The sequence below is a fragment of the Acomys russatus genome, chromosome 13, assembly GCF_903995435.1.
Source record: "Acomys russatus chromosome 13, mAcoRus1.1, whole genome shotgun sequence".
Taxonomy (NCBI): Eukaryota; Metazoa; Chordata; class Mammalia; order Rodentia; family Muridae; genus Acomys; species Acomys russatus.
Window position 1 is genome coordinate 1879411 of NC_067149.1, and position 22578 is coordinate 1901988.

General features: G+C 47.8%; 3 protein-coding genes across 4 annotated transcripts in view; all 3 read right to left on the minus strand.

The window, feature by feature from the left end:
- Tmsb10 (thymosin beta 10) overlaps positions 1-22578 on the minus strand; it is a 453760-nt gene that overhangs the window by 93832 nt on the left and 337350 nt on the right. The window lies entirely within an intron of this gene.
- On the minus strand, positions 1813-12872 carry Tgoln2 (trans-golgi network protein 2). The gene is made up of 5 exons (XM_051154649.1): positions 12865-12872; positions 12596-12804; positions 4693-4767; positions 3469-4436; positions 1813-2073 (listed from the first exon to the last, which is right to left on the minus strand). The coding sequence occupies exons 1-5, from the start codon at positions 12870-12872 to the stop codon at positions 1813-1815; spliced, it is 1521 nt and encodes a 506-aa protein (XP_051010606.1).
- Positions 17129-22578, minus strand: part of Tcf7l1 (transcription factor 7 like 1) — a 170109-nt gene continuing 164659 nt past the window's right edge. The window contains exons 9-13 of the mRNA XM_051154746.1: positions 22335-22478; positions 21491-21650; positions 21286-21393; positions 20177-20252; positions 17129-17632 (exon numbers count right to left, since the gene is read on the minus strand). Coding sequence (XP_051010703.1) covers positions 17199-17632; positions 20177-20252; positions 21286-21393; positions 21491-21650; positions 22335-22478 — 922 coding nt within the window. The 3' untranslated portion in view covers positions 17129-17198. The remainder of the gene's footprint in view (positions 17633-20176; positions 20253-21285; positions 21394-21490; positions 21651-22334; positions 22479-22578) is intronic.

Sequence of the window (22578 nt, forward strand, 5' to 3'; positions counted from 1 at the left end):
GTTATCTCAGGGAACCTACTTGGTTTCTTACAGTTTCATGACCAGATGCCGCAGGATAGAAAAGACAGCTCTCATTCCCTTGGCTTCCTGGGTGAGAGGACCATGAAAGAGAGCAAGGAAGCTGGGCGTGGTGGCACACACCTTTAATCCCAGCACTTGGGAGGCAGAGGCAGGAGTATCGCTGTGAGTTCGAGGCCAGCCTGGTCTACAAAGTGAGTCCAGGACAGCCAAGGCTACACAGAGAAACCCTGTCTCGAAAAACCAAAAAAAAAAAGTGGGAAGAGAGCAAGGAAAAGTGTGCAGAGTGCAGTTAGTGCCTAAGTATTCATCCATCTACTGTAGGAAATAAAGCAAAACTGAGTTTGTGGAAAACCTCTTTCCTGCAGACCAAATCCCTCCTATGTGTTTTCTTCCACAAAGCATGAACCTGCTCCTTTCCAAGGAGTTCCTACTGGGGTGACCGTATGCAAGAACACATTGATTCAATAATCATCACCATATTAAAAAAAAAATCCCATGGAACGGCGATTTTACTTTCAGAAACTCCAGATTCCCTCATACAACCAAAGAAGTGTAAACTTTCAGAAAAATATAGACTGTCAGATGGGCCAGACTTTAACACGCTTTAAACTTGCTATTCTGGTTTGCAGCTGAGGCCTCTGAGAAGGTAAGTGTTCAAACCCCTATCTGCCCATCTGCATACCATCCGCCACCTCCCACACCTCGTCTAGAAAGTGTGGCAAAGAGAAAGATGCAATGTGAGCACGGTCCGTGGTGCGGCCTGCCTGGGGGCGGGTCCTCCTTTGGTCACAGCCATGTCTCTACATTGGTCCCCTACTTGCGCTCCAGGGAAGAAAGGATGATGGGACACACCAGCATAAAGGGAACACGGGGTAAATAAAACATCACCAGAGTACAATGTCGCCAAAGTGCAGGTGCAAAACCTGAGGCTATCTGGTCTCTGCCAGCCCAGACTTGCCACCAAACCTCAGAGGAGGTCAGTCTTTTCAGTTCTCTTGATTGGGAAACAAATCAGCAGGGAGGACAAGGTTCTTGAAGACAAAAATCAGAGCTGAAATGAGAGTAACACATTATTTTTTTCAGAGAAACATTTATTTCTTTTTAGGTTTTTTGAGACAGGGTTTCTCTGTGTAGCCTTGGCTGTCCTAGACTCGCTTTATAGATCAGGCTGGCCTTGAACTCACAGTGATCCACCTGCCTCTGCCCCTGAGTGCTGGGATTAAATGCGTGCGCCACCACGCCCGGCTGTTTTAGTGCTGTGAATTGTATAGGTGAACTCTTCCCTACAGGAAGTCTGGGAAGTACTGTCATCTGGGTTACCCACTGTTCTTTGCCAATGTCCTTCCTGTTGCTTAACAGGGCAGGGCAGGTGTCTGTTGTAGCCTCCTCCTACACAGTTACCTGTAGAGAGACCCTTCCTCAGGCCCTGCTATTGCCATATTTGGGAAGATCAGCCTGCACACTGATCTGTGGGTTTGCTTACTTGAGGCCTATGTGCTTCTGGGTTCATCTGTTTTGAGGGAGTTGTGATATACGGCTTTGCTGCTCAAAGTATGGTCTGGCAGCAGTTGATGATCCCCCAAAATGAGGGTGCATAGGCTCTATCTCATAGTTAGTGAATCAGATTGGCTTTTTATCATAATGTTCAATGTTTAGCACAATGTCCATGTGTCGATGCATAAAGTGTTTAAAGGTGTATGGGGTTACTATCAGGTGCGGGGGTTGCCTCTGAGTGGAAACTCAGGAAGAAAACTAATAAACAAATGAAATATCATTTCCAGGTAGATCTGTTTATCGAATGTGAAAGTATTGAAAGGTCTCTTGTATCTTTAACTCTGTAGACATGTGGACAGTGTATGGACAGTCTTGTTTCAGTCTCCTCAGGCTGGGGACAATGGCAGCAGCACCCCAAAAAGTGGCCCACCTGAGGTTGCAGATCCTTCCTAGGCTAGGCTTCTCACTCCTTACCTTTAGGTTCAAACGTTGGTAGTCACTAGCCTTTGGCCTCCGAGTGACTTTGGACCTTTTTCCTTCTAGGGCAAAGGCGATAATCTGAGGGAAGGAAACAAGAACAAAACGGATTAATGTTTGGCTCTGTAATATGTACTTCAGTTCCTGAAATCAGAGGCGGTTACTAGAGCCACAAAGAGGCCTATTTAAATTACACACACACACACACACACACTCTCTCTCTCTCTCTCTCTCTCCCCTTTGAAGTGCTGCAGTTCACACAGGCCCTGTGCGCACTAGGCAAATGTATCAAGCGTGTGCTATCACTCTGTAATACAATGACTGTCTAGCATACATGTAACCTGAGTTCAACCTCCAGGACCACAAAAGTAATAAAACTGTCAAGATTTTAAAAGCGGCTTATATACAACAAAGTCCTTTATACTACTTAATAGCCAACAACTGGTGGCGGCTGTATGACTTAATTGTGGGGAAAGAATCAAAGGTCTGCCAGTCCCCTTACCAGAGTTCTAGGTCTTGAAGGGGGAAAAAGATTATAATTACGGACTGTTTCCTATCTACAAATACATGCTTTGCTCCCACACATTGTTTCAACAACTCTACTCTGATTTACCACTCTCATCAGCAACATTTAGGTGCTGAATGAAGAACGTGCAGTCTTCCCTCATTCTTTACAGCCATGTGCCCAAACAGCCAGCACAAACTGAACTCAATACATCAAGTTACTGAATTTATCTTCTAGATCTTATGGCTCACCGGGAAATACAATCATTTTGTCATCAGAGCTGTTTCCACAGGACATGGGTGCCACTTTAACCCCAAAGATGTACACATTTATGCAATTTCTAGGTTTGCTTCTCTCTCTTTTTTTTTTTTTTTAAGATTTATTATTATGTATACAGTATGCATCAGATCACATCATAGATGGTTGTGAGCCACCATGTGGTTGTTGGGAATTGAACCCAGGACCTCTGGAAGCGCTGTCAGTGCTCTCAACCACTGAGCCATCTCTCCAGCCCTGCTTCTAACTCTTGTTGGATGCGGAAGAGCCTGGGCTGTACGCTAATGGTATTACAGACTGTGTAACTGAAGAGATTCTTCCTTTAAATTTTGTATTATATGATGATATTCTTGCCTCCAGATAAGACAGCTGGAACAGAAGCTAGCTATGGTAAATTATTTCAGGCATGGGGAAAAAAAGCACAGGCCTAACTCGTCAAGAACTCAGGCCCACAGAGGCTGCGAATGATCTGAGTTCCAATTACGGGAGAATATTAATCAGGCCAGGTCATGATCCATGTCCAACTCAAAGGAAACAGGTCACATGATGAAAACACGCACTTTACAAAACTTAGTTGTTTTGTAAGCCCTGGCAGGGGCTGAGGATAAACGCAAGTTGATCTTAAACTTCTCAGCGCTCACAGGCTCCGAGTGACTGACAGCTGCCCACGCACAAAGATTCCCGGCCCCTCTCACCTTCCGTTTGTTGTGGTAAGCAACATACAGGACGGCAACAAGAACAGCTGCGGTGACCAGATATGCAAAGAAGTGGCTGCTCTCTGCGCTGGTGTTTCCAGAACCGTCCTTAGAAGCGTTCTCCTCCCCATCACTCATAGCTTCTACAAGTGTCCCCTCTCGGTTCTCACCAGAGGAAGGGCCCACGACCTTTCCATTCCCTTCTTCAAGTGGTGAGCTCTCCTCTGGCTCGGCATCATCCTCTTCAACCTCCTTGACTTCCACATCTTCAGTCGGTTCTGAAGGCTTATCTCCTCCCTCTGGCTTTAAAGAGAAGTCAGAGCCCCCCGCCAGGCTCTCTCCAGATTCAGTTTTAGAAGTTAATGCTGGTTTTGATCCTTTTTCACTTGGCTGAATTTTGTCAATCTTGGGGGTCTCCTTATCTGAGGAGGATTTGGAGGTGGACTTCTCTGAATCACCTTTTGTGGGCTTGTCAGAATCACCTTTTGTGGGCTTGTCAGAATCATCTTTTGTGGGCTTCTCAGAATCATCTTTTGTGGGTTTGTCAGAATCATCTTTTGTGGGCTTCTCAGAATCACCTTTTGTGGGCTTCTCAGACTCACCTTTTGTGGGCTTCTGTCTAGATTTCTCCTGTTTGGGGTCGGGTGGTAGGGGCTGCTGTGTAGGGTCCGTCGACTCGGTATCTACTGTTTTGGGATCATTTTGGGGCTCAACCAAATTGGCTGCAGTGGTCTGCTGTCCGGATTCCGCTGAACCGGTAACTGCTGCCTTAGTAGGCCCTCTCGGCTTTTCCGGGCCTTCTGTAGCGGGCTGCTGCCTCTGATCCGCCGGTCCGCTAGGCTCTCCCAGATTAGAAGAGTTTACATCCACAGGAGGCGGGGTCGTAGGGTCTTTTTCTGAGATAGACTCAATCGAAAAATTATCTCTACTTGGGTTGGTGTCTGGCTTAGAAGCAGACGGCGGATCTCCTAAAACAAACAAACAAACAAAAAGCACTTAAGTCCTCGGAAGAAAAGGGTGGGAAGAGAAGGAGGCTTGACTTTTCAGAGCTGTTAGAGCCCAGCGGTGATGGCCAAATGGAAGAAGAGTGGAGATGGCCAGAGGAGGGTCGGCAAAGAAGACACCAAGCTCCCGTGGCCACCCGCTAAAGTGTAGGCTGGAGAACCTAAGGGAGAGAGTGAGATGGGCTGCGGGGCTGGGGGTGGCGGTGGGGGGGGTCCTTACCTGCAGCTGCGACACTCAGCAGGAGCAACGCAACCAGGAACCTCATCCTGTAGTCTGCGCTTCCGCCCTCTACTGCTGACGTGAGGGCAGCGCAAGGGATTTCAAGAGCGGGGCCCCTCCCTTTCCGGTGGGCTGTTTCTCTTCCGGCGCAGCCCCGCCCCCAGAAGCTGAGTAGTCCCGTAATGTGCCGGAAGTCACGTGCAGTCCCCTCTTTTTTTTCTCAGCTCTGTGTTGATCACGGGGGGGCGGGGCTCTCCTTCCTGTACACTTGTCCTCATACTTGGGAAACTGTTCCGACAGGCAGGTGCTGCGTCACCTCTCGCGGCTTGCGACGTAGGGATGCGGGGCTGTTCATCTGTGGATTCCTCTTTGCATTCACCTGTGGTAGTGCTGGATCGCTTAAACAAGTTGCTAAAAATCATTTATCAACATTTGTCAGGTTAGGCGTTTTGTAAATAGTGACCTAACAAAACTAAAAGTCCCAACAACTATGTTCATTTTGTTTTGGGGTGGTTTTTTTTTTTTTTGTTTTTTGTTTTTTTTTTTTCCTTTGCCTTTTGGTTTGGCTTGGTTTTTTGAGACTGGGTTTTTCTGTGTAACAGAGCACTGGCTGGTTTTGTAGACTAGGCTGGCCTTGAACTCACAGAAATCCACCTGCCTCTGCCTTCTAAGTGCTGGCATTAAAGGCATGCCCCACCACGCTCACCCAGAGGATCTTTTAGATAAAATTGTTATTTTTTTGTTTTGTTTTGTTTTTCGAGACAAGGTTTCTCTGTGCAGCCTTGGCTGTCCTGGAGTAACTTTGTAGACTAGGCTGGCCTCGAACTTACAGTGATCTGCCTGCCTCTGCCTCCCGAGTGCTGGGATTAAAGGCGTGCGCCACCACCGCCCGGCTTAAAATTGTTATATTATTATGTGTGTGAGGAGGGATGTTTTGCCTCCGCTTAGCCTATGCATCATGTGCTTGTCAAAAAAGAGGGCATCAGACCCTCTGGAACTGGAGTTATGAGATGGGTACTGGAAATTGAGCCTGGGTGGGAAGAGCAGCTCTTAACCTCTGGGCAGTCTTTCTAGCCTCAGAGGCAAAGGATCTTTTGAATTACCAGAATTTTGAAGCCATTCTGAAGAACAATGTAAAACTCAGCCTCAAAAGTACATAAACAAATGACTTCAGTTTTATAAAGCATGCAATTCCGGTGAGGCGCAGAAATATCAAATAGATGTTTGCCCATGCTTGCTGTGATGCTTGATTTTGATTGTCAACCTTATGGGATTTAGAATCGCCAGCAAAGAAATCTGTGGGCATGCCTGTGCAGGATTAGGTTAGGCTAACTGTATGTGGACTTTAGTATTTCCCCACCTGGAGGCCTGGACAGAGTGAAGTAGAGAGCCAGCTGAGCACAAGATATGATAGTCAGACCCTCACTGCTTCCCGAGTATGGATTCAATGCTCCCAGCTGCCTCCTGCTCTTGCTGCCGTAATTTCCCTACTAGGATGGACTGTAGATTCCCTGAAAGTGTAAGACAGAGTCTTACTGCCAAGAAAAATACCAAAAGTGTGTATCAGTTGAGTAATGAACCAAAGAACTGAGGACTGAAGATTGAAGATATTCCTGGGAGGATGGATAATGGAAGGAGAGAAAGGTGAAGGTTCCTGGCTAAGTGGCCAGCACACACAGTTGTGATGCTATGGCTAAGCCTGAAGAGCAGGCTTCTTGGGTAGCAAGGAGAACGGTAGAGAAGGAGGCTGGAACAGAGCGAGACAGAGCTAAGCGACTGGGAGTGACCCAGAACATAAAGTTGATGTCAGCTAACTCTGGTTCAGCTGTAAACTAGACCAGCCAAAGAGGACTATAGCCACAGGGAAAGGAACACTTTATGAGACACCTGAGTGTAATGTTACTTGAAATTTGGTTTGGATGACTGAAATTTTTCAAAATTTCAAGAAATAGTACATGGTACAAATACAGTTTCAGAAACAGGTACTTTTTCTGTTATTTGAATAAAAAAAATTCTTACTATGTTCCTCACCACTTCTCTCCCCGCCTTTCTCTCCCCTCTTCTTACATTAATGAAAAGAGAATAAAAATCCCATAAATGTGAGAAATCTACCAGATTATTTCAGTGGTAGAGGGCTTCTTGTCTGACACATGAGAGGCCATGGGTTACAAGAAAAAAAAAAAATCTCCTTTAGAATGTTGACTCTGCCTTGGCTAGAGGAAGTGAACTGGTAAAGCAATCTTTTTAAAAAGAAAATTCTGTCCACCTGCTTTGAGACGAATGTTTGACTAACATTTAAGGATATTGGCTTAGGAAGGGTGTGGGTGGGTGGGGAGAGCAGTAACAAATTATTAACCCTGACTGGGTGTCCATGCTGCTCAGCAGGGGAAGGAAGAGGTTCTGATTATGCAGAGCTCTTGGGCGTTTGTGTTTTATCTAAGTAGTAAAAGAAACCACTGCAGAGGTGTAAGTAGGGACAAGGTTCAATCAGAGTGAAGACTATTTGGACATTACTGGAGTTGTTTCAGAAAGAGTTGATGGGCAGTGGGGAAATAGGCTCTCGGTGTTAATCATTAAGAGATCATTGCAGGGGCTGGAGTGAGTGATGGCTCAGTGGTTAAGAGCACTGCCTGCTCTTCCAAAGGACCCGGGTTCAATTCCCAGCACCCACATGGCAGCTCACCGCTGTCTGTAACTCCAAGACCTGACACCCCTACACTAACAAATGCACATAAATTTAAAAATTAAATAAAAAATATTTTAAAAAAAGAGAGAGAGATCATTGCAGTAGTCCCGAGTAATGAACAGACCTAGTGAGAATGGTAGGAAGTGGTCAGACTGGAGAGGAAATCGGGAAGTGGTACCAACACGCTTTGGAGATAGACTGGAAAAGAAGCAGAGGAGAGATGGGGAGGGAGAAGGGAGAATGGAGGCTGCTTTCTCACAGAGGGAGGGACTGTTGGTGGAGAGCCAGCTGTGATGGACTGGGGCATAGGAAATGAATTTGCTTCTGACCAATTGCTCATCACTTTGTCTTATCTTCATTTAGGATGATTGTGATAGCCAAGAGGAGAGGTGTTGGGATGGTAACTGGGAATGTGAGCATGCAGTGTATATAAGCATGCTTATTTGTGCATGTGAGCATGCAGTGTATATATGCATGTTTATTTGTGCATGTGCGTGTGCATGTGTGTTTAGTCCAGAGGACACCTCAGTCTTGGGGTCCTTCCTCAGGCACCATCTGCATTTTACAAGGTCTTGCACTGTCATAGTACTGGTTGAGCATGTAAGGTTGGTTGGTCAGTAAGCCTTAGGGATCCACCTGTCTGCACCTCCACAGCAGTGGGGATTCAAGCACACCCTGCTTTTTAACATGGGTTCTGACAGTTGGACCCCAGTCTCCCTGCATGACTGAGCCATGCCCCTATTTATTTTTTTATTTGTTCTTATGTGTATTGGTGTTTTGCCTGCATGCTTGTCTGTGCACCATGTGCACACCTGATGTTGTAGAGGAGGCCAGAAGATGGCATCAGATGCCCTGGGACTGGAGTAGCAGACTGTTGGGAGCTGCCTTGTTCGTGCTGGGAATTGCAGTTGGAGTTTTTGGAAAAGTAATGAGTACTTAACTGCTGAGCCATCTCTTCAGCCTCCGTTTGTTTGTTGAGACCAGTTCTCAGAGAGAGAGAGAGAGAGAGAGAGAGAGAGAGAGAGAGAGAGAGAAAGAAAGAAAGAAAACTAAAAAGCCGGGCGATGGTGGTGCACGCCTTTAATCTCAGCACTTGAGAGGCAGAGGCAGGCGGATCGCTGTGAGTTCGAGGCCAGCCTGGTCTACAGAGTGAGTCCAGGATGGCCAAGGCTACACAGAGAAACCCTGTCTCAGAGAGAGAGAGAGAGAGAGAGAGAGAGCGAGCGCTGGGATTACATAACCCAACATACTTGGGTCCTGGCTGTTATTCTTTAATACTTAATTCCTGCACAAATAGTTTACATGAATGTGGGGCAATTGCTTAAGTATTTTAAGTGTTGGTCTCTTTGTTATGAATTAGAAATAAAAATGTTGACTGTTAGGGCTGGAGAGACGTCTCAACACTTAGGAACGTGGGCTACTATTACAGAGGACCTGGTTTCAACTCCCAGCACCCCACACGTAATGGCTCACAGCCAGCTGTAAGTCCAGTTCCAGGAGATTCAACCCCATTCCCTGGCTTCTGTGGGCACCAGGCATGTGCACACATGCAGGCAAAATACCCAATGCACTCAAAAGTAAAACTGAAAACATTGTGAGGGTTAGATAAATTGTATATAGTCTTTAACAGTTTGTAGTCTATAATTAAAGTTTTAAAGTTATTATTACAAATAACATACTCACTATAGACAACTTAGAAAATGAAGATAAGTCAGAGAAAATAAAATCTTGAATTTATAGCTGCTGTTATGAACATTTTTAGTCGTATTTGTGCATATGAATAGTGAACAGTAAGTACAATAAGTTGTAAAACTGTAAATCCAAATCCCACTGTACAGGTCTCTGTGTGGCTACAGCGAGTCCTGTCAGTTGTTATCTGAGACATCAACATTTTTCTTTCCACTAATTATTTTTCTCTCTACATCCATAGAAGTTTCCAAATTGTCAAAGAAGGTAGTACTTCTAGAAGGAAAGTGAAATGAACAGTATCTCACAGCACAGGGTTGAAACAGGATTTCAAATTAGATGCTGTCCTGCCTAGTTCTATGTCAACTTGGTACAAGCTTGAGTTATCTGAAAGGAGGGAACTCTAATTGAGAGAATGCCTCCATAAAATCCAGCTGTAAGGCATTTTCTTAATTAGTGACCAGTGGCGGAGGGGGCAGCCCACTATAGGTGGTGCCATCCCTGGGCTGCTGGCTCTGCATTCTATGAGAGAGCTGGCCCAGCGGACCTTAGGTTGCAAGCCAGCAAGGAGCATGCAGCCATGGCCTCTGAGCCAGCTCCTGCCTTCAGGTTCTTTCTCCTGCCTTGGTGGACTACAAAGTGGAAGTGGAAGCCAAGTAAACCCTTTCCTCCCCAACTTGCTTTTCTTATGGGGTTTCATCACAGCAATAGGAACCCTGGCTAAGACAGATGCTGCTGCAGCCAAGTGGTGAGTGCAAGCAAGCTGCTCCCGGTGTGAGCCAGTGGAGTGCAGGGAGCCTTCTCTGAGAGAGAACTGAGCTGCTCTAGTAACTGAGGAGGAGGAGGAAGAGAGAGAGAGAGAGAGAGAGAGAGAGAGAGAGAGAGAGAAGGCTAGGGTGGAGGTGAAAGTATAGAGGTTGAATTTGAGCCAGTGTCAGGAGCTACTTTTAGGTAACGATCTGGGGGGATCAAAACAGCAAAATCAGAGTGTTCCCAATGCCTCAACTTCCTCCCTCCTTTTTTTTTTTTTGGTAAATTTTATTTATTTTATGTGCATGAATGTTCTTTGGTTAGTTGGTTGGTTTGCTTTAGTTTGGGTTTGGTTTTTGGGACAAGGTTTCTCTGTGCAGCCCTGACTATCTTGAACTCACTGTAGACCAGGCTGGCCTCAAACTCACAGAGATCCACCTGCCTCTGCTTCCAGAGTTTGGGATTAAAGGATGAGCCGCCACCACCTGGCTGTACGTGAGTGTTTTGCCTGCATGTATGTGTGTGCCCATGTCTGTGCCTGATACCCAGGAGTCTGAGGTGGGCGTTTGTTCCCCTGGAACCGGAGAGTTGCAGATGACTGTAAGCATGCAGACCTATGCATGTTGGTGTTCACAGTTGGGTCCTCCACACGAGCAACGAAAGCTTTCCAATGCGGGGTCATCTCCAGCCCTGCTTTCCTTTTTTCCCAAGCTGGGGATCTAAGCACACTGAGCGCAGAGTTTTATTCATGCTCCGCCAACTGTGCTGCACCCTCAGCCCTCAGTTTTCCAGATAGTCTTGCAAGAGTGAGGAGATGCACAGGGGTGAGACGGTGATGAACATAGCTGCTGGCTGGGTGAGGAGGGGGCTGAGAAAGGCCAAGTGAGGATGAAGGAACGAATCTAACATGGCTGATCCCCAGGCCCCGCTTTTCCTGGGGGCTGGGGCAGGGGATGCAGACTATGGCACTGATGCCTAGCTCACAACAATGTTAGGGATATGAAGACGTATAAAGGAATTTTCTTTTCCTTTTGAAGTGAGGGTCTCACTATGTTGCCCCAGATTGGCCTCGAACTCCAAGGTCAAGCCATCCTCCTGCCTCAGCTAGTTATATAAACATATACTACTGTTCCCAGCTGAAAATATATCAATACATGTTAAAATTCCTTTATATTCCTTTATGATTGAAAATAACATCAACAACTAAGAAAAGGTGTCCTTAACCTGAGAAGGGGTAAGTATGGCACTTATCACTAGCATACTTGCCGGAAAGAAATTGGTTGCCTTCCCCCCCCCCCCCCCCCGCCCCAAACCAGGAACCGTTTTCTTACCTGTTTTTGACGTGTGTGTGAGTGTGTATGTGTGTGTACATGTGTATGTGTGTGCACAGCTTATGGTCGTCAGTTCTCTCTTTCCCCCATGCTGGCCCAGGCTTGGTACTGAGTGTCCTCATCTGCTGGACCGTCTTGCCAGCCCTTGGTTGGATGGACTATATTTATTCTTTTCACATTTCTATTACATTTTTATTTATTTATTTATTTGTAGATTGTGTGTGCGTGTACATGCCCCAGCATTCATATGTAGGTCAGAGTACAACTTTCCGGCATCAGTTCTTTCTCTGGTTCTATTATGTGGATCCTGAGGATTCAACTTCAGGCTTGCCTTCAGGTTTGTGAGCAGGTGTGTCTGCCCACTAAGCCTTTTTTTCTTTTTTAAAGATTTATTTTTTTTTTATGCACATGAGTGTTTTATCTGCATGTGTGTATGTGTACCACATACATGTGTGGTTCCCTCGGAAGTCAGAAGAGGGTGCCAGATCCTCTGGAACTAGAGTTATGGATGGATGGTTGTGAATATGGATGCTGGGAATCAAACTCAGGTGATCTGCAAGAGCAACGAGTGCTCCCAACCGCTGAGCCGTCTCTCTAACCTTCCCACTAAGCTCTCTCACTGGATTTTACAGTGATCTACTTTTCCAGGCCGGTGTCTCCAGGCAGGTTTAACTGATCAGGGAAGACCAATGCTGAGATGGGCAGCACAATTCCACAGGCTGGTGTCGCAGGAGATTTGATCACATTGTGTTGTTTACTGGAAAAACTTGTTTCTAGCTGTGTGCCTCAATCCTAGCATACACATTTAATCCAAGAGCTTTCCGTTTAAATATTGTAAGTAGCATTAAACAAAGTCAACCATAGGTCAAGAGGCAGAGCAAGCAACCACTTGAGAGGGAGTAAACATAGGGGATTAAAAAACAAAACAGGAGCTGGGCCTGGTGGTGCACGCCTTTAATCCCAGCACTTGGGAGGCAGAGGCAGGTGGATCATTGTATGTTCAAGCCCAGCCTGGTCTACAAAGCAAGTCCAGGACAGCCAAGGCTAACACAGAGAGACCCTGCTCAAAAAACAAAGCAAAACAAACAAACAAACAAACAAAACAAAAAACAGGAAGAGGAAGTCAGGAAGATGGATAGAGACACACACAGGAAGTAGCATTCAGTTTGAGGGTTTTTGAGACGGCTGGGGAAAGAGGCGTCCTTCTCTTGAGACATCAACTGAGGAGGAAGGTCAGCTGGGTGCTTTCTCTGCCTCTCTGAGCTAGCAGACTTTCACCACAGCATCTGGCTTCTGGGTCTACATTTATAAAATTGAACATTTGAGATTTTGTGAAAAACAACAAGCTGGGGTCCTGGGCTAAACAAAGAGAAAGTGAGTTGAGCATCATCATCCATCTGCTTCCCGCCTGCAGACATGTGGTCAGCTGCTTCACACTCCCGCTTCCCACCTGCAGACACCTGGACAGCTGCTTCACACTCCTGCTTCCCGCCTGCAGACACCTGGACAGCTGCTTCACACTCCCGCTTCCCGCCTGCAGACACCTGGACAGCTGCTTCACACTCCCACTTCCCGCCTACAGACACCTGGACAGCTGCTTCACACTCCTGCTTCCCGCCTGCAGACACCTGGACAGCTGCTTCACACTCCTGTTCCCACCTGTAGACACCTGGACAGCTGCTTCACACTGCTGCGCCTTGCTGTCCCACTGAGACAGACTTCGCCATGAATCCCTTCTTTCCTTCTGTGCTTCTGTCAGGTATATTGTCACAGCAATGGGAAAGGCAGCTATTAATGGTGTCCAATTTGATGCAACAACACTGTATTTAGTAAAAATCTCAGGTGGCTTCTTTGCAGAGTTGATCAGCTGACCCTAAAACTCTCACGGAAAAGCGAGAGACCCAGAAGCACCAAGCAGAGGACCCACGCTGCCCAATTTGATTAATCTTAAAGATTACTGATTGTATGTGTCTCTGTGTGTGCATGTACTTCTAGGTGCCTGCAGAGGCCAAAGGAGGGCTTTGGCCACCCCAGAGTTGGAGTTACAGGCAGTTGTGAGCTGCCAGATGAAGGTGCTGGGAATCAACTTTTGGTCCTCTGAAAAACCAGCAAGTACACTCAAGCACTCAGCCATCCCTCCAGCCTCAACTTTCAGACTACTATAATACTTCAATAAACAAGGCAATATGGTTCTGGCATAAGGATCTGGAGATGAACAGGAAAGAATTGAGAGTTTAGAAGCAAGCTTGGCTATTTTAGAAAAGCTAGAAAATAAATATTGACGAGGTTAAGGAGGGTCAGTGCCTTCAACTAGGAGTGTAACATGGCTCCTAGGAGGAGGCTCATGGCTTCCTTAAGAAATTAAAATACCTACTGTGTGACAAAACCATCTGTGTATCCCCTAAGAATTAAAAAAATTTTTTTTTACTTGTATGTAAGTGTACATAGCAGCATTATTCATGAAAGTCAGATGGTTCTGGGACTTGAACCCAGGTCCTTTGCAACATGTTTGTAGTAAATGTTTGTCATCAAAATAAATGGATAAACTAGGCGTGGTGTCCTCATGCCTTTAATTCCAGCACTTGGGAGGCAGAGGCAGGCGTATCTTTGTGAGTTTGAGACCAGCCTTGTCTACAAAGTGAGTTCAGGACAGGCAAGGCTACGCAGAGAAACCCTGTTTCAAAAAACAAAACAAAAAAAGCCAAAACAAAATGAGTGGATAAACATAAGGTGGTTTATATATGCATAGTGGACAGGGAGGGAGGGCAGCTCAGTGGCAGAATGTTTGCTTGCTGCGTACAAAGCCCAGGATCCCAGTCAGCACTATTTACACTATCTATCTATCTATCTATCTATCTATCTATCTATCTATCTATCATCTATCTACATATATAATATAGACATAAGTAATGAATGATTATGATTTTGTGTTACCTTGGCAACCATTATTATTATTTTTCTAAACACGGTCTCACTACATAGCCCTGGCTAGCTTGCAACTTGCTGTATAGACCAGGCTTGTCTAGAACTCACAGCCATCTGTCTGCCTCTGCCTCTGCCTCCATAATGCTGAGATTAAAGGCGTGGGCCATCATGACTTGCTACTATTTTGCCTTTTGAGACAGTGCTTCATGCATCCCAGGCTGACCTCCAAGGACGACCTTCACCTTCTGATCGTCCTGCCTGTACCTCCCAAGGGCTAGCTTATAGACATGTGGCATGTGTTCAGTTTATGCTGTGCCAAGGAGTGACACGCTACTAACGGAGCTGCGTGCCCAGTTGTTCAGATACTCTTGAATCAGGGCCTAGTCACACTTTCCACAGTTTTCACTTCTCCACCTAGTCCGAGTTCCTCAATGTGACCTGTCTTATAGCTGTCAAATATGACTTGGTAACCACTTCCTTATGAGGCAAAAAGCAAACAAAATAAAGTCTAGACAAAGAAGCTGTTCAAAAGTATTGGAACCTGACCAGCCATAATCGTGGCTCAGGGCATGGATGACAGCAGTTAAGAAAAACACTCCCCACTTTTTGCTCTCTTTCATAGCACACCTTTAGTTCCAGTGCTGGAGAACACTGTGAAAGATCTCAAGGCCAGCCTGGTCTACATAGTGAACCCAGGACAGCCAAGGCTACACAGAGAAACCCTCTCTCTCAAAACAAACAAACAAACAAAAAACAAGACCGAGCAATGCTCAGTGGGTAAAGGCACTTGCCACACAAGCCTGAAGACCTGAGTCCCATCCCTGGAAAGTGGAATTGACTCCACAAAGTCCTCTCCTGACCATAATAGCTGTGCTTTCCTGCTATACACATAATAGTAAAGAACATATCTTTTTGTTTGTTTGTTTTTCTTTTTTGAATATTTTTATTTAATTTATGTGCATTGGTGTGAGGGTGTCAGATCTTGGAGTTACAGACAGTTGTGAGCTGCCATGTGGGTGCTGGGAATCGAACCTGGGACCTTTGGAAGAGCAGACAGTGCTCTTAACCACTGAGCCAACTCTCCAGCCCATGTTAGTTTGTTTTTCGAGACAAGGTCACTCTGCGCAGCCTTGATTGTCCTGGACTCATTTTGTAGACCAGGCTGGCCTCGAACTCACAGCAATCGCCTGCCTCTGCCTTCCAAGTGCTGGGGTTAAAGGTGTGCGCCACCACTGCCCGCCTAAAGAACATATCTTAAATTGGCAGTGTTGGGGTCAAACTCAAAACCAGTTACAGCCAGGTCATTGAGATATGCCCCCAGCCCTGCCCACTATTTTGAATGGGTAAAATGTAAGTCTAAACTGGTGATATCTCAGGAAAGCCATTATGAACAACACCAGCCACAAGGCCAGAAACCGTGGAAGGCTCGGAGGATGCCCCGTGCTCCTCAGCAGTCTAATAAGAGGGAGTGAGAAGCAGAATTCTTCCAGATTAGAAATCCCTTTATATCAACTGCAAAATGATGAGATTCACACACAGGTACATAGCCCAGATCAGCACTGACTACACTGTGTCCCTGCAAGACTAGAAGTTGGTTGGGGGGCAGTTCACTGTGAGTTGGAAGCCAGCCTGGTCTACAGAGCGAGTCCAGGGCAGCCAAGGCTAACACAGAGAGACCCTGTCTCAAAAAAAAAAAAAAAAAAAAAAAAAGCTAGATAGAAGTTGGGGGCTGGAGAGATGACTCAGTGGTTGAGAATTTGCTTTTGCCAAGGACCTGGCTTTGTTTCCCAGCATTGACAGAGTGGTTTATATTCTTCTATAACTTAATCCTAGTTCCAGAGGCTTCAAAGCACTCTTCTGACCTCTGAGGGGACCAGGCACACGCACAGTACACATACCGACATACATGCTCATACACATAAAGTAAAATAAAACAATGACGGGGGGGGGGGGCGGAGAAGAGGGTTAGAAATTGTTTAGGGTTTTCCTAAGCTCAGCGGGTACGCTTCACAGGACTATAATAAGTGGCCTGGCAAAAATTTAACCCAGGGCTCGGCAGGAGGGCGGTGGCTTGATTCAACAAAAGGTCTAAAGAAACATCCAGAAACGGTCTTGCAACTGTAATTTTATTTTCTTTTGTGAAAATAAACTGGGAGTTTAAATTGCTCCAAAAACCATAAAAACAACATGAAATACACACAGAGGAAGCTTTGTGAGGTGGTAGGGGGAGGGGCAGAGACTGAGGTAACAGGAGCCAGCCAGTGGGGACTGGGTCCTACCTGCTACTCGGAGACTAGGAGGTGGGAAAACTCAAAATGGCAGCAGAGAGGAGCACAGACTTTTTGGAGGCAATGGCAGGCATCTTGAGTCCCTTTAAAGGTGTGTGTGTATGTGTGTGTGTGTGTGTGTGCGCGTGTGCGCGCGCGCCTTTCAGAAGAAGGCCCTCTTTCCGCACCACAAGCTGGAGGTGGAGCCAGGAGAGGGAGGGGAATGCCGGTGAGCAGCACTCAGGCCAAGATGTCTTCACACATGGCCATGGCCATACACTGGTCAGAGGACAAAGGGCCATGAACTGGTGTTGAGCACATGACAAAAACTTGGGCTAGGGAACAGGAATGGCCCAGAGGAAAGGGTGCCAGGCTAGAACTCCGGGCCAGGCCACGTTTCAGATGCGGTGGGGGAAGCTAGGGCAGAGAGGGCGGGGGCGGGGGCGCTGGCGGCGACAACGACGAAGAGGAGGAGGAGGCTGAGAGTGAGGAAGAAAAGAGGTAGAGAGGCATCTTCTGCCCAGGGATACCCACCACAGTGCACGGGGAGAGAGCGACACACTGCTTTTCAGTGCTTTCTTGTGAAGACTTTTTTTGGGGGGGGAAGGGGCAGGTTTTGTGTTTTGTCTTTTTTTTTTTTCTTCTCCTTGTTTTTTGTTTTGTTTTGTTTTGTTTTTTTAAAAAGCGCCTGAAAAATCAGCTACTGGTTAAATCTACACTTGTAAAGCACTGCTATTACCAGTCACTTTACATAACAGTCCAGAGTGGTCAAATATTGACCAATAATGTCCCCCCCCCTTCCTCTCTTCTGAATCATTACTACTTGGAGTCCCGAGACAGCCTGCATAGAACGGGGGCAGCTTAGTGGGCAGACTTGGTGACCAAGGAAAGAGGCTGAGCCTGTAGCACGGGGAGGGCTTGATGGGCATGGAGCGTGGCGGGAAAGGAAGGGGGAGAGGTCAGCAGAGCGGCGGGCACGGAGCCAAGGGGCAAGGGCCTGGATAGGACTGGGGGCTGGCTGCCCATCTGGCTGGAGTTGCTGGCTGTGGCCTTAGCTGACAGGAAGGCCGCTGAGTGGAGAGCCAGCTGGGCCCGGGTCTCCGGTTTGGTGGTGAGGGACAGGGGCTGGGCTTGCTCGGAGTGGGTGGCCGCAGGGGCAGCTGGTGATGCCAAGGCGGCGGAGGGAGTGGCGGGGGAGTCCAGCGTGCTGCCGTGGGAAGACGCAGGGCTATCGCAAGACTTCTCAGGGGGCAGGTACTGGATACATGGCTTCTTGCTCTTGGAGGCGAGAGCACCTGAGGGTAAAAACACAAGGAAAAGCCCATCAGCTGATAGCAGTGGGAGGGGCAGAGGAACAGCTGCGGATAGACACAAGTTCATGTACGGCTCTGTGGATTCAACCCGGAGCCGAGGAGAAATATTCAGGGGCGGGAGGAACCTTGTCCGTACTAAACACATGCATTTTATTTTCTTTGCTGTTTTTTCACTGAGTGAATATAACTTAATGGTTATTTCCCCAACTGTGTGTGGAACACTATATGGCATCTAGAGCTGGTATACGGTAGATGGAAGACGTGCATAAGCTATATGTAAGTACGTGGCCGCCTCAAGCCAGGGACTTGAGCATCTGTGGATTAGAGAAGTGGAGTATGGTGGGGCCTTGGAACCAATCCAAAGGATATTGGTGGGTGACTGTTCATTGAAAATGTAAGAATGCTTTATAAAAACTGCAAAGAATCATTAAATTGTGGGGTGTGTGTACATATATGTGTGGTGGGGGGGAGGGCAAAGTCAAGTCTGGGTGATTTCTATTGCTTTATACCTTAATTAGAACAATTTTTAAAAACTGTGTATGGGTATTTTGCTTACATGTGTGTCTGTGTACTAGGTGTGTGCCTGGTACCCATGGAGGTGAAAAGAAGACATTAGACCCCTTGTACGTGGAGCTACAAATGGGTGCGAGCAAGGGCTCTTAGCTGCTGAGCCCACGCTGCAGCCCCTCCACCTTAGCTCACTGGATAGAAGCCTGTTGGTTGCATTTAGTAGACCAGATGACCGAGTTGTCATGTGGCTTTTACTTGGGTGCTGGGCACCCGGCCCTGAGCAGACTCAATCCACTGTGCTGTTGCCGGCCCTTCATGTATTTGTATGTTTGAGACAGACCCTTGTGTGTCCCAGGCTAACTGTAGGCAGGGACGGCCTTGGAGTCCTCTGAGACAGACCCTCGTGTGTCCCAGGCTAGCTGTAGGTAGGGACGGCATTGCAGTCCTCTGAGACAGACCCTCGTGTGTCCCAGGCTAGCTGTAACCAGGGACAGCCTTGGAGTCCTCACACTGTTTTATGTGGTGCTGGGACAGACAGACGGTAGCACTCCTGTCTTATGTGGTGTTAGAAGTCTGGCTCAGGGCTTCAGGGATTCTTAGGCGAACATTCCATCAACTGAGCTGCATCTTTGGGCTTTTCAGAGATTCCAAGATTAGGAAACTAAACTGAAGAACACGCAAAGCCCAGAAACGGCACAGTTCAAAGAACAAATGCCCAAACTGACAAAGACCCACTCAGAATCGGATCAGAGAGCAAACAGTTCAAAGTCTGGCGCCCCATCCTTAAACCCTCTCACTGCTGGGATGAATCTCTACCCAGTTTGCTTTAAAATCCTTGACTAATGGCGTAGTTAGTGTAGTCCTGCTGAGCACCACGGCACATAACAGACTCTGTATTTCTCTCTCTCTATTTTTTTTAAAGATTTATTTATTATTACGTATAGAGAGTTCTGCCTGCATGCACACCTGTAGGCCAGAAGAGGACATCAGATCACATTATAGATGTTTGTGAGCCACCATGTGGTTGCTGGGAATTGAACTCAGGACCTCTGGAAGAGCAGTCAGTGCCCTTAACCTCTGAGCCATCTCTCCAGCCCTATATTTTACCACTGTATGTTGCCACATGGGAATACACAGACTACATGGAAGACAGGAAGCCAGTGTGCTGTAAATGGCACAAGCAGCCGCGTGTGTGCTACACACTGGCTTCACACTGAGCATGAGATGAACCTTGCTCTGTGCTGGTTGCTGTCAAGTACAGCTTCTTGGTGTGGTGTGGCTCCCGAGAAAAGGCAAACCCCCTTCTGCTGGTGTGCAACCAATGACAATCTAACTCCAGCGAATTCATTGCTGGGTGGTGAGCTGTCAATCTTCATCATCACCACGGAAACACGCCTCTGAGCGTGTCCAGAAGAGCAAGGAGGGTCCACCCTGAATATTGGTATAGGACCTAGACTGAACCAAAAGGGGAAAGCGAACGGAGCACCAGCATCCACCTCTCTGTCTACTGACCAAGAACACGATGCAATCAGCCGCTATGCCTTCCCACCATAATGGGCGGTATCCCCAAGCTCCAAGACAAAACAAACTCTTCCGGAAGTTGCTTTTGTCAGGTATGTTGTCAAGGCAACAAGAAAGGCAGCTAATCCGGGTGACATGTCTATCTCTAGCATGCCACCTTTGGAAGGGAATTCCAGAGATAACTCCCTTATGCATTGACTTTGGGACATAACCCTGAAAGGACAATTCAGCTGAGCTGAGACATGCTTGAGCTTTGAAGAGATTGTCTGCTGCGCCCCTCACCCCCAAAACATTTACTATCTCAAGGAAAATAACTGGGAAAACCTCTAGCCCCACCCCCCAAATCTTATATGAGGGTCCTGGCCCAAGCCCAGGGTTGAGAGGCAGTGTTGACACCATGCTGAGGGCTGCAGCTCTCCAGAGACTCAGGCGACATAGGCAGGTGTGTCAGGGACAGTGGGAGAGGAAGCCGGGGAGCCCCAGCCCAGGACTCACCCTCTGCCTCTTGGATTTGCTGCTGTGACTGTGTCTGTGACAGCTGCTTTTCTCTCTTCCTCTTCTTCTTCTTCCCCTGAAAAACACGGCCACAGGACTGATGGATGGGCAGGGACAGAATGACACCAGCTTGGGGAGAGGACCCCAGTTCACCCCAGAACACAGGCGTCAGCCTGCCTTCTCTTGATTGCCCCTGGGTCGAGGGCGCTAGGAGACCTGGGGCCAGAAAGGACACAAATTGACTCCGCCTTTCCTTCTCAGAAAGTCCCCCTGGGTTGGAGCGACCAGGCTTCTTGATCTTGACAGCCTTCAAGCTAATCTGCTTCTTCCATCCTTTACTCCATAGAAGAGTGGTCCCTACCTAGTTTTTTGTTTGTTTTTTTTTTGTTTTTCGAGATAAGGTTTCTCTGTGTAGCCTTGGCTGTCCTGGACTCACTTTGTAGACCAGGCTGCCCTCGAACTCACAGCGATCCACCTGCCTCTGCCTCCCGAGTGCTGGGATTAAAGGCGTGTGCCACCACGCGCGCCCCAAGTCTTTTAAGAGCCTCTCACCCTCCTCTCCACCTCTCTCTGTGAGTGGGAGTGTGCGCATGCGTGCACATGGAGACCAGAGGACAACCCTGGATGTCCTTCCTCAGGCATTGTCCATCTTTTTTGGACTGACTGGGAACTTGCCAAGCAGGCTAGGCTGGCAGGCTGGCTAGTGAACCCCAAGGACTGTTCTTGTCCTCTTCAGGGCTGAGAGTCTGAGAACACATCTCTGTGCCCATGTAGGTGCTAAAGATTAACACGTGTCTTCTTGACAAGCAGGTCATTTACCTACTGAGCTACCACCTGGCCTGGTTGTTGGTTTTTTGTTTTTTTCTGAGGCGTTTCTGGTCCCTCTGAAAATTTGATGCAGCTGTGAAACCTTTCACCAGATAAAAGAAGAGGGGGGTGGTGGCAGAGGTGGGGGTAGGAATAAGAGCATACATACAAAAATCCTAAGAATTCAAACTTGGCTTCCTTATTTTTAGAGGACATGGCTTCTTCTCTAGAAGCTAGCCGAAGTCACCCGCTGAGGGGTGGGGGTGGGGGCGCATGAACTCCTGCACAGTGTGAACACTTACATAGTTGTCCCGGGCTGACCAGGTTGGGTAGAGCTGTGCGTGAAGCTGCCGTTCTTTCCGGGCTAGCTCATAGTATTTGGCCTGTTCTTCTCTTGATAGGTTGTGCCACTGAGGGAGACAGGGAATAAGACACACAGAGCCATCAGGGTAGGGGACAGGGAGGACCAGTGCCGGGAGGAGCCACCAGGGGGTGCAGACGTGTTACCTTTCTTCCCAGGATTTGGTTAATGGCCGCACTTTCCTTCAGGGTGCACTCAGCCACCACCTTGGCCCTCATCTCCTTCATATACAACATGAAGGCATTCAGAGGCTTTTTCACGTGAGGCTTCTTCTCCTCCTCTTTTTTCACGGTAACTGGGGATTTCCTGGGGAGGCATGTGGCTATATGTTAGGCATCACTAACATCCGGCTCCCCCCCCCCCCCCATGCCTGCCTTCACTGAGGCAGCTGACCAATGCCTCAGGGAGGAGAGGCTTGTTTGGCTGCTTTCAGGATCTGGTGGGGGGGTGGGAGAGGGAAGAGAAGGGAACAGGAAAGGAGCAGAGGGGAGGAAGAGAGGAGAGGAGAGAGAAAAAACGGAAGAGAAGGAAGGCGGGGCATGGCCCTCCTCAGCCATGGCGCTGGTGGTGTGGGCTCTCCCGCTGTCTTTCCAGCAGAGAGGACAATGCAGGGGTCTCTGCCCTGGCACCAGCTGTCACAAGTCCTTGAGAGAATTACTTTCTCCTCTTTTGGCCTCACATTTTATTGAGATGACAGGGCAGGGAGGGAAGCCATAAGCTTCCTTGGTTCCTCGCATACCCTAGACCCTGACTGTGAGGACAGATACATCACATCTTAAAGGAAGGGATGCAGAAGAAAAAAAAAGAAGAAGAAGAAGAAGAAGAAAAAAAAGAACAACCTCCAAGGGAGAAGTCAGGGCTTGGAGTGTAAGCTGACACCAGGAGGGCACAGCAAGTGGCGTGGCTGTGCAGGGGCACACCACGTGGCGTGGCTGTGCAGGGTTCGGCCAGCTGCTCACAGCCCCTCTGTCCAGGTGGCCTCTTACTTACGCACTCACTGCTGGGCTCAGGCTGGGGGGCGCTGGCTCTTGCTTCACGATGGGGGAGACGATAGCAGGGTGGGGGATCCCTGAGGTGGGCAGGCCAGGATGGGCAGGAGCCACCATGTGTGGGGAGAAGCGACTTGAGACCAAGCTGCATATAAGAAGTGGAAACAACTGAGAACAGAGAGGCAAGGGCCGTGTGCCACCCAGATGGTTGTCAGCTGCAACATTAGGCTCCCAGTTTTGGAGAC